Consider the following 12,841-nt stretch of genomic DNA (forward strand, 5'->3'; position numbering starts at 1 on the left):
CTCTCTCTCTCTCTCTCTCTCTCTCTCTCTCTCTCTCTCTCTCTAAAAAGGCACTTATCCATCCGCTAAAAATATTCAAACACTTTCACTAAGAAAGATACTAACATCGCTACGCCTTTTTACAGGATGAAACTGCAGTTTATTCCGGGTAAATGCCTCGAGGGAGACCATCTGAACATCCGAGCATAGATTATGACATTAGAACAATATGGCGGGAAAATTGCGCGCTTTCTCTGCGCGAACATATATTTCCTTACACGACCTACTTCCGCCATCTTTCCCCTCCCCTCCCAACCCTTGGGCTAACACCCTTCTCAGGTTCCGGAAATGGCTGCATCCGAGCCAATATGAATATGGCTGACAGACAAAATGAAAATTTATCGCCCCGATTCGTACGTTCCACACTGACCATTTCTTCCCAGAACGAACTACCCACCCACTCAACCCCCCTCCCCCAACCCTCTCTCTCTCTCTCTCTCTCTCTCTCTCTCTCTCTCTCTCTCTCTCACCAATATTTTCCCAAATTTCGTGGAGTTGGAGCGGAAATGTCTGAAATATCGCGCAGATTAGACTCACTCAACACAAATGCATATGAAACGGGCTTTCTAATGCTATTACTCTCACTGACAATTCCACGTTGCATATGTCCTTATTAAATGCATGCGTTCATATATTCGTTTACATCTTAATTCAACCTTCACGCTCATGTACACACACCAACACACACACATATATTTATATTTATATATATATAATATATATATATATATAGAGAGAGAGAGAGAGAGAGAGAGAGAGAGAGAGAGAGAGAGAGAGAGAGAGAGAGAGAGAGAGATATTATATATATATATATATATATATATATATATATATCCATATATATATATATATATGTATGTATGTATGTATGTATGTATGTATGTATGTATGTATGTATAAATTAGTGCTTTAACTGATAAAAAGCAGCATGATACTTATTCCTCTACACGTTACAATAAATTTGCAAAAATACCAGTTGTCTAAATACGTGAATGAACACGAACGCGTTTGAGAAAGCTTCTACAAAATCTGGGTCCAACTGCAGTCTTAATTCACAAGAAACAAATGGAGAAGCAAACACGGCAAGGAATTCTGCTGTACGTATACTATTTCTACTATTAAAGCAGTAACAACCGCTACTGCTACTGCTGCTGCGCTGCCATTACTACATATATACAGCACTAGATTCACATCAACCGTGCATTTGATGTCTAGGCCAGTCCCTTACGGCGCTCCTGATTAGCTGTTGATAAGCCAATCACAGGGCTGGTAACTCTCAGTCTCTCGAGAGAGTTCAAATAGGTACGATATATGTTCCACCACTCCTGAGGGACATCAAATGCACGAGTATCCGTCAGGATTGGTGGAACATACATCCTGCCTATGAGAAATCTCGAGATTGACAGAGTTTCCAGCCATGTGACTGGCTTATCAACAGTCAATCGGGAGCGCCGTAAGGAACTGGCCTAGACATCAAATGCACGGTTGATGTGAATCTACTATAGTATGATAGCAGCAAAACCAAACTATTTCTCGTAAGGAATCAAGAATTATCGTTGTAAAACTCTACGGTAAACCTTCTTGACATTTCATTACCAAGACTTCTTCGACCATGTACTAATACAAACGATTCATCTATCGATTTGATACCACAACCTACTATAGTCGCTGTCTTAGGAGGCCTTCCGAGTAAAGAGAGAGAGAAAATAAACTCTAAGATTCCTGTACTTACCCGAGTCTTTGTCGGTGAGCGTGAAGACGAAAGACGTGGCTTCTCTGAGGGAGGTCTTCCTGGGCCCGACGGACACGCATCCTTCGGGCTGGCAGAAATATATCACGTCCAGGGGCAAGGGAAAGTCCTGGAAAGAGAGGCAATAGGTAACAGGCATCAGTATTGAAATGACTACTTGTGTTATTTCTGAGCAGATTGAACTGTCACGTCTGCATTCATCATCCAAAAGACAATGATGACATTGCATGACAAGTGTCATTTTTTTTAATATAAAAGTTGTGGACAAGAATCATATTTTTTATCATTACCAATATTAAATTTAACAAAAGCAACTATAAACTTATTAATAAATCATCACTTCAAACGCCCCGATAAACCTTTGATGATTCATAAGGAGCAAAATATCTTATATAAATAAGTCTTTGGCTTCAAGATTTGATTTCTTCGACTGTCGAGCACAAACCTAAAACAATGCGAGCATATTACAAACCTCAAATCCGAACGAAACTTAATGAAATAGCGATAGACTAACATCTAATCAGACGAGAAACCACTCCAGAAAAGACAAAACACGTGAGACGTGGCGACGGCGAGATTGGGAAGCCCTAAACAAGAGGTGTTTTGAGTTTTCAGGCGAGACACGCGACGCGAAAAACACACCCAAGGCAGGGCTGAAAAACACCACGCAGAGATTTATTACCCTCCCGAACAGATGAAAGTTTCAACTCCTTAATTAATTACGAAGAAAACCACCAAACTCGTTCGAATGTCCAGCAGAGGAGGAGGTTAAAAGTTAAACGAGTAGCGTGTCTGAATGTCTGTCTGTATGGCGCAGCGGAAGATGAATTTCTCCCTCTCTCTCTCATATATATATATATATATATATATATATATATATATATATATATATATATATATATATATATGTATGTATATATATATATATATATATATATATATATATGCATGAATGTAGATTTATGTATATACATATTTATGTATATCCATATATTTGAACACACATACATACAGAGACCAAAGAGCCATGGATAGAAATGTAAACCCCACCCCTAGAGAGAGAGAGAGAGAGAGAGAGAGAGAGAGAGAGAGAGAGAGAGAGAGAGAGAGAGAGATGGGTGTCCGAATGAAGAGCACATTTGCCCGGAAGAAGAATAAGTTACAATGCCCAGCCACTTCGAATTATTGAAACGGAATCAATGTTGCAAGAAGAAGAAGACGAAGAAGAAGAAGAAGAGAGTATGGCTGGCGCTCTCCCGCCTGCCTGCGGGTGCGCAGGAGGTCAGCGAAAGGTTACACCACAACGACGGACGGCGCTCCCGTGAGTAAGGTCGAATAAGGTCATCCTACGGAGGTCACGAGACTCCCCGCATCGATTGTGGCCCTCACGCCCGCCGGGACGGATCGATGGCGTTCAGGGGGCGGGGGGTCAATGCCCAGGGCGTATAAAAGGTCATTTGCGAGGGAAACGGAATGTGATCAAAATCCAGGTCATACAGAATTAGGTCACTGTCGCAAAGGTCAATGGGTTGCGAGGTTATTTCGGTCAAAGGGTTACGTTACTTCAGTTGGCTCAAACGAAGACAACAAAGAGTCAAGAGATCAAACGTCACCTCTTTCTATGAACCAAAAAATAAATAACTACCATCCAATTCATATTTAATTAGAATCTCCTTCCGAAATCCCTGTAGTACAGTGGAGCCGTGGGTTACTTCTCCCTAGTTCCGACGCATGCATACACCGTTACAACAGCAACAAAAGCAACAACAACCAGTTGCTTGTGAACTTTATGATACGAGAAGATTTTATCCAGCGCTTCCTGTTTCCTTCGTTTCGCTTCCATCAAGGGTTACAAAGGGATATATAAAAACACAAGAGAAAACGACATGAATATCTCAGTCATCATACTTGTTGCTCTCGTATAAACCACCTCATTTGAATTAAGATTAACATCATGACAAAAGCTTTTGCAAAATTTAACTCTTTGAATGCTGAATTTCTGTCTGTCTGTCTGTTTCACCCTCTCTCATACACAAACACACACTATATATATAAATATATATTTTTGTTTGAGAGAGAGAGAGAGAGAGAGAGAGAGAGAGAGAGAGAGAGAGAGAGAGCGTATTTGTGTAAGTGAGCGCATGTGCAATTTAAATATTTCGTAAAACTGTAACAAGAATTGGCACACTACCGCACGTCACGAACTCAATACGTTACTGTGTGTAAATGTACAGACATGCTCTACAGCGTGACGTTGCAACAAAGCCAGAAAATAACAAAAACGAACAACAACGTCCCTGTGCACTACACCACCCTAGCACCTAGAATCATGCAAACAAACCTCGGACGTTCGAGACTGCAACTTTAAAAGTGCCTCAGTCTTTCCTGATATTGGTAGCCCTGATGTTGTACACATTTACCCGACCGGTGAGATTTGCCAGCCTGATCCGAGCAGGGAGCTCGCGTAGAGTTAAATGAAAACCCACGAACAACCGCCGTCATAAAAACCAGTGAAGCTGATCATCGAGTTGGATGTGGAGGGTAAATGTATATTTACAAGGGAACATTTCTAAATATTTTACATATTTTCAATAGTTAGAAGGCTTGTCTGATATTCAGTAGGATGAATATGAGTAGATGTAAGGGTAAACCCTTATATGTACCTCAGTCGAACGGTACAGCATCTGCGTAGTTTTTCGTGACAAAAAGATTAAGTGTATACAACAAACACCTGAGCACTGATGCAAAGAGGCTGGACAATGACACTAAAACATTACTCATCCTCAGGTGCCTCAGCTCTCTCTCTCTCTCTCCTCCCCTCCTCTCTCTCTCTCTCTCTCTCTGTGTGTGTGTGTGTGTGTGTGTGTGTGTGTGTGTGTGTGTGTGTGTGTGTGTGTGTGTGTGTCCGTAGAAGAGTTTCAAAGAAAGCTAGACAAAATCATTAGGACACTGTGAACGAACAGTAAAACCTGCTCCTACGGATAATTGAGCACACGATGTCTCCTCGGATGGACTAACAAGTCTTTGAGACATCCTAATCCTTGTAACTCTCTCCTAAGACGCAATAACAACATCCTTCACGTATCGGTTATAATAACACTAAGAGTAAGCATGGCGAAACAACGGCAAAATCCAAAATCGCGTTATATCTTGTGCAACAGGAAATCGGATTTAGAGAAAAGCCGATGAAGAGATTATGAACGGATATGGGGGAATGGCATTCGAACGCATGAGCTGACTAGTGTTGGTTACTGATGCTCCTCCCTGAGAGAGAGAGAGAGAGAGAGAGAGAGAGAGAGAGAGAGAGAGAGAGATTACTCAACCTAAGAGAGAGAGAATAGGTTTTACCTACAGCAACACTAACTCTTGCTTTACCTTTGCACAGCACGAGAGAGAGAGAGAGAGAGAGAGAGAGAGAGAGAGAGAGAGAGAGGAGAGAGAGAGACGCTTTACATAAAATCAACACTATAATCTGTTTTTTTTCATCTGTCCATCCGCCTGTGGTGTTTTTGTATGGTAACACTGCGTCCCGGGCTTTAGATAGTTACATTCAGGTTACATTCAGCGATTATAATAATATCCTATTTCGAATATTAACGGTGTAATTCGCATACAGTAAATTATTAAAACACTTTTCAGTTACAAATGTACACCCAGATATTCTTTTATTTACCTAAAACTTACAATTACCGTAACTATCTAAAGCCCGGGACGCAGTGTTACCATACAAAAACACCACAGGCGTATGGACAGATGAAAAAAAAACAGAGTATAGACTCCTTCACCTCTAAACAAAACAAGAGAAACGGACTAAGCTTTTACTTTTGTACTAAACGAGAGAGAGAGAGAGAGAGAGAGAGAGAGAGAGAGAGAGAGAGAGAGAGAGAGAGAGAGAGAATACGCTTTGCATACAATAAACACCAGACTCCTGTTCCAGCTCTATGCTAAGCGCGATCGAATTGGAAATGAAGGCAAAATCCCCCTATTGTCGCTCATGGAAGTAGGAATTACCGAGCTCTTTCCACCGTATTCAAGAGAAGCCGTGTTCCTCCTCACACGCGGATGGAACCCGTATTAATCTAATGAGGTAAATGAAAGCGTGTCTTATGATAACGAGAATAATGAGTAGTCCACATCTCGTTCGCAAAATGACAAATACATTTAAATGAAATGGAAGTTATTTTTAGTATACGGAAAAATACACTGACATTTACAGTTAATATGACACATTCTGAATTCGATGACTGCCTTTATACGAGAGGATCTTTTGTTGAAGCAGTGGGGTGGCAGTTCATCAGATTCCTAATATGAATATTCGCAAATGAAGTAAAATACGCGATACACATAACCGGCTTCATCAAGATTTGTCTACGACTGTTTGCCAAATCTATTTATGACACAAAATTCGTAAACTTGAAGACAAGGCTGTCAGTGACAATGCAATTATTATTATTATTATTATTATTATTATTATTATTATTATTATTATTATTATTATTATTATTATTATTATTATTATTATCATTATTATTATTATTATTATTTGCAAAGAGAAATATTCTGTAATAAAAACACTGCCATCCGGGTATTTTGAGCCACACCACTAGTGCCCAAAACTATACCAGGAAAACTAAGCAAAGCACACAGGGCATTAATCCACTACGCACCTGCATCGATAATGCAGGGTCTGTTCAATGCGCTGCTAGCTCACCTGAAGAACATATCAGGAGTGAGCGTAGATGTGTTTAAGATAAACTCGACAAATATCTAAGTGGCATCCCAGACCATCCAAGATTGGAAGATGCAAAATATACCGGAAGATGCATTAGTAATTCTTTGCTAGACATTAGAGGTGCCTCACACTGAGGGACCTGGGGCAACCCGAACGAGTTGTAAAGTCGGTAAGGTAAGGTAAGGACCTACAGATACGCGGACGAATCAGGAGGGAAATTCGTGCTACTAGCTTCCAAAATTGAGGAATAGTGCCTTCCAAGGCCAGAGGTGTCTCACTGTGTCTCGCTGTCTCTCGAGAAGACGTGGACGTGGTCGAGAAGACAAGCAATTTCCCAGTCAAAGTGACGACTTTAGATGCGATGTTGCTAAGTCTGTTGACCACTTCGTAATGCATAGATGACCCGCGAGAGGTCAACGGTCTCTCTCAAATTAATTCGACGTGGCACTGATGGCTATGTATGCCTCCTAAGGAATGAAGTGCTCCGTAAAATACTAGAGACAAGGATACACATCAGCCATGGTTTTGCACGATTTTTTCTATCTAAACCGAGTTTATTCTTGTGATCTTGGTCTCATTACTCGAAAAACAATTTTTTTAAATCAAGACGTAATCTATTATGACGTCATAAATGACCAGAGAACGAACTAAAAATGTTTGAAATTAGGTACAATAAAGTTGAAAATGAGTCAATAAAATCAAATCATTTCTGTTTCCAAGCTCTGGGACGCCTAGAAATCCACTGACATTTTAATACCTGTCGCTTTTTAATAAGTGTTCTAACCAACCTAACTGAAAGAAAGGTCTCTTCGATAAAATAATCTTTATATAAAATAATAAGAGTCTTCTAAGAGTCATCTCAATAACCACATTAAATGATTTTGTTACGAAAAAGAGATAAGTTTCATCTGCTCCCAACAGCTGGTATTTATTCTTCCATTTAGCCTCTCATTAATTAGGGGCTATATCCAAACGCTAGGGAGGAATTAAAATGCAATTTCGCTTTTGATTACTTTGCCAGGAGAGAGAGAGAGAGAGAGAGAGAGAGAGAGAGAGAGAGAGAGAGAGAGAGAGAGAGAGAGAGAGAGAGAGAGTCATTTCATTTCGGGACAGGGCCAAACGATAAAAGCGAACAGCGACATTTCAATAAAATCACAAATGAATGAAAATAGAAACATTCTAATTCCCTGGTTGGTATAATCCTTAAATCAGGAAGAGAGAGATCTTGGCCTGATATTAGAGGCAGTAGTTTGTGTATGGTTCCTGGTGTTGCTCTAGAGGGAATTCCAATACCTGTACCTCTTCTGATGACATCATAAATAGTCTTGTGTTTTTGTAGAGATGAAGGAAACCGCATCTCTTTGCTCAGACACTTATATATGGCAGTCACGGCGCGGGCAACGTTGTCTGTGCCAGTCTTGATATAAAGGCAATAATACGCGTGTCTCTCAGAGCTGAGAGATTGCTATTTGTGATACCATCAAGGCAATGGAGGTTATGCCAGACAGCAATCAGCATTGTCCAGTTTACTTCAATCAATCAAGCAACCTGATGACAAATGGCAAGTTCTAAGGGTTCTGAAAGTGATTGTTTGTGCCGCCCCAAGGCGCCCCCCCCCCCCCCCCCCCCCCCCCCCAAATAAACTAGAATATGCATAACGCTAATTTTTAATTATTATATGAAAATAACGATCATCTAAGACGCTATGATAGGTCAGAATCGTTCTCGTATAAAAGAGCCTCTACGATAATCGTGTCATTTCTGCAGTTTTTCTTAGCAATGAAAGTGTTCTTGTAATCGAAATGAAACGAGACGCCTATAACAAAGAAACAAATCATTTATTTATCTGTTATAGGCGTCTTGTTTCATTTCGATTACAAGAACATTTTCATTGCTAAAAAAAACTGCAGAAATTGCAGGTGCATCGTAGGCTGTTTTATACTATAAATGGCGTTAGGAAAACCCAGATATTGGTAAAGGCGAAAGAAAAAGGGTGATTTTAATGTTTTTGTGCAAGGGAACATAATCATTTTAGATTGTCCATCCTTATTTTCTATTTTTTTCTTTATTTTTTTTATTTTTAGTTTTCTTTTTTTAAGAAAAACTACATACACCTAATATTCTCCAAATACATTCTGTAGTTCCACAATACTGCCCGACGGGAGCCAGAAACAGATATCTCACTCCTAAGATGAATTTTTCTGCCCCCTTCTGATCGCCCAACCTAGGTCCTTCATTCATTGGGAGTATAGCCGTTTCGCGCATGCGCGACTTACCTTGTGATCGTCCGGGGGGTAACGACGGAGCAGTTCGGGAGGCTGGACCGGCGTAGCTCGGACGGGGGCACGTGCCCCAACAACCACCATGTAGTCCAGCAGCCGCGGGCATAGCTGCCGCCGCTGCGCATCTGTAGCCACTGCAACGACAACAGTAAAATTGCATCGTTAAAAATGTACGTGACAAATCTTATATCAATATATACATGAGCGTCTATGAATTTTAAGTGGCCCTTGATATATATACATTATATATGTAATATATATAATATATATAAATATATACATTATATATGTATATATATTATATATATACATATATATATATAACATATATACATATATATATATATACATACATATATATAATATATATACATATATATATAATATACATAATATATATACATATATATATATATATGCAGTCGGGAAACTATAATTAATTAATTATTTTTGAGTCACGAAGGAATATGAAAGGAAATACAAGTCAGTTATTATTCCTAAAATGGCTGTGTTAGCCTTCAACTAGACTATACAAGTGTGGGAGATCAGATGGCCAAGTTTCCCTGTATACATAGACTGACTTTACTAAGGTCCAAGGGAATTCTCCATAGTTAAAGTTAGCATTATTTTTTGTGAGTTGCACCCGTACAGCCTGCAATCTATTTCTAAAATTAATTTTATTACATTCTGCTATGACGGACGTCTTTGCCCAGTCTATCCCGAGTAATAATTTCGTAAAGTTGCAAAAATCTTATTTTTGTCCTGTTCCATATGATCTTCTCTTGCTGTGGTATCCCTACTTGCTTGACCATAAAAGATAAATCACAATCATAAAAAGGGGGTTTTAAATACATCAACAATATATACTGATCTACGTTCAATCCTAACGTTTTAAATGGCTTTTATACTTAAATACAAGAAAGACCCCCCAAAAAAGGAAGCATTAGAATAAAGAGATGAGAGAAAAAAAAACGAAATCCTATTATCGCCTTACTTGTCTCATGCGGGGATGCTTATAAGGGAAGTCTCTTGCTGACGACAGGTGTCAGTGGGCCTATGCCGAGGGCCTATGACGAAGAGGGGGGGCCGCTCCAGCAGGGCCGCTACTGACAGGGAAGAATTAAAAAAAAGAAGAAACTAGGCGTTGCCGATGGTGACGACGATGACTGAAAGGAGTCCTTCTTCCTGTAGCCCTCGGGTCCTACAGCTCTTGGTTAAAAAGAGGACCCAGGATTTCTCTACCGAAGGTGTTAGTCGTTGGGAGGACTTTGAACAGGCCACCCAGTTCCACCGCCCATTATCTACGGCTGTGAGAAGAAGAAGATGGAATTAATAAACAGAGCTCTCAAGACAAAATGAAAAAGGGATACAATGACATAGAGCTTTATATTGAATCTTATGTTTACTGCTTCTCAAGAACAAATTGCTTTTCTTAAAGAGTACTGTAATAATTCATTAAAAAAAAATATAATACAATGATATAGAACTTTGTATTGAATCCTAAGTTTACTGCCTTCTCAAGGACATATTGTTTTTCTTAATGAGTACAGTAATAATTCTTTAAAAAATAATACAATGGCACATAACTTTGTACTGAATCTTAAGTTGACTGCCTTTTAAAGAATATATTGTTTTCTTAATGAGTACTACAATAATTATTTTAAAAAATATATAAACAAACAGATACATCATAACGAAGGCACATGTGTGTGGATAGAAAAAGTGCGTATGTTGATTAAATAAATCTCCATGTTAATTAGACTCTCTCTCTCTCTCTCTCTCTCTCTCGTGGAACGTATATGAGCCTGAGCCTCGTGGTGTGATCGATATAGCATTCTCGCCTGCTAGGCAAAAGGCCCCAGGTTAAGACACCACTTTAAGGGCCGAAGGACGAGAACGCTTCGTTAAAACGCAATAACATTGTGCCTATGTCAACCCACGGAGTTAGTTAAGTTTAATCGAATACGGTTTTGCAACTGGGGTTCATATATATATATATATATATATATATATATATATATATATATATATATATATATATATATATATATATATATATATATATATATATATATATATATATATATATATATATATATATATGTCTCTCTCTCTCTCTCCTCTCTCTGCCTCTCTCTCTCTTCTCTCGTCTCTCTCTCTCTCTCTCTCTCTCTCTCTCTATTATGATTGAAGACATAGACAGTAATGTTAAGGATTCGGTAGTGAGTAGTTTCGCTGATGACACAAGAATAAGTAGAGAAATTACTTGTGATGAAGATAGGAACGCTCTACAAAGAGACCTTAACAAAGTATATGATTGGGCAGAGGTAAATAGGATGGTATTTAACTGATAAATTTGAATCAATAAAATTATGGAGACAGAGAAGGAAAGCTATATGCATATAGGAGACCTAATAATGAGACAATCACAAATAAGGAAGCAGTTAAAGACCTTGGTGTGATGATGAATAGGAACATGTTATGCAATGATCAAATAGCCATTCTGTTGGCAAAATGTAAAGCAAAAATGGGAATGTTGTTACGGCACTTCAAAACAAGAAAAGCTGAACACATGATTATGCTTTATAAAACATATGTTCGTAGTCCACTTGAATATTGCAATATGATATGGTACCCACACTATCAAAAGGATATTGCACAAATAGAGAGTGTACAAAGGTCCTTTACAGCTAGAATAGAAGAAGTTAAGGACCTAGACTACTGGGAAAGACTACAATCCTTAAAATTATATAGTCTAGAAAGGAGAAGAGAACGCTACATGATAATTCAGGCATGGAAACAGATAGAAGGAATAACAGAAAATATCATGGAACTAAAAATATCAGAAAGAGCAAGCAGAGGTAGATTAATAGTGCCCAAAACTATACCAGGAAAAATAAGGAAAGCACACAGAACATTAATCCACTACGCACCAGCATCGATAATGCAGCGTCTATTCAATGCGTTGCCAGCTCATCTGAGGAATATATCAGGAGTGAGCGTAGATGTGTTTAAGAATAAGCTCGACAAATATCTAAACTGCATCCCAGACCATCCAAGATTGGAAGATGCAAAATATACCGGAAGATGTACTAGCAACTCTCTGGTAGACATTAGAGGCGCCTCACACTGAGGGACCTGGGGCAACCCGAACGAATTGTAAGGTCTGTAAGGTAAGGTCTCTCTCTCCTTTACCGATGTACCATAGCCATTTGATATTTAAGGTGAAAACCGAGGACTGTTTCTTCCCACGAATGTTGCCGTCATGTTGTGAAATGATCAAGTCCTAGAGCTCCCTTAATGAGCAAAATATCAGGTCACCGAAAAACAGGAAAGAAAAATACACTGCAAACATTTCGGGACGATTTCTTTTGTTCCTGAGTTCTGACGTCAATAACGATACAACCATTCGGAGTATATTACGTCCATTCTGGAGATGTTAAGCATTGATAACATGCGATTTTGGTGTGTCTGCTAACCAGCCTCCAAGCGACAACGATAACGAGTGTAAAAACGTAAACAACGGCTTTTGTCTCGTGAACCAGCTTCAGCGGTGTCGTTCCCTAAGCTCCAGAAAGCATAACCTGCTTCTTTGTGCGTGCTGGCGTGCCTCCGCCTGCGTGTGTACTTGCCTGTGTGTGTGATTCCCCAGTGACACACGAGAGAACAGAGAAAGCATTGTGGGTAGCGGGTGTGAAACCGTTCCCTCCTCCATTTAATTAAATTGTGGGTAATAGTGCAACCTAGTCCTAGGCCTCTGGTTCGGCTGATCATGAGAACACGCTCCCAGCGCATTCTGCCTTAATTAATAGAAGGGTTAAATACGGCCGTCCAAGGGTTACAACTAAATCCAAACAAGCGTTGATGGATGCGGGAGCGGCCGGACTGATTAGAGTTTCCTCTTTTCCTTCACTTTTTTTTTTTTCTAATCTCTTGTCTCTTCCGAGTGAAAAGGGATGGTAAGGGTGTGGTCTCCATACAAGATGGCGGTGGTAGTATTGGGCGAGTTTTGTTTGGCATGACACTCGGCTTGGGAGA

At 39.5% G+C, this 12,841-nt stretch overlaps 1 protein-coding gene across 1 annotated transcript in view; it reads right to left on the reverse strand.

Annotated features, from left to right (window-relative positions):
• LOC135197783 (MAP kinase-activating death domain protein-like) overlaps positions 1-12,841 on the reverse strand; it is a 312,071-nt gene that overhangs the window by 264,786 nt on the left and 34,444 nt on the right. The window contains 3 exon segments of the mRNA XM_064224890.1: positions 1,772-1,898; positions 8,798-8,937; positions 9,798-10,110. Of these exon segments, the coding sequence (XP_064080960.1) occupies positions 1,772-1,898; positions 8,798-8,937; position 9,798 (268 nt within the window). The 5' untranslated portion in view covers positions 9,799-10,110.

Source organism: Macrobrachium nipponense, chromosome 21 (genome assembly GCF_015104395.2).
Source record: "Macrobrachium nipponense isolate FS-2020 chromosome 21, ASM1510439v2, whole genome shotgun sequence".
In the NCBI taxonomy this organism is placed as follows: domain Eukaryota; kingdom Metazoa; phylum Arthropoda; class Malacostraca; order Decapoda; family Palaemonidae; genus Macrobrachium; species Macrobrachium nipponense.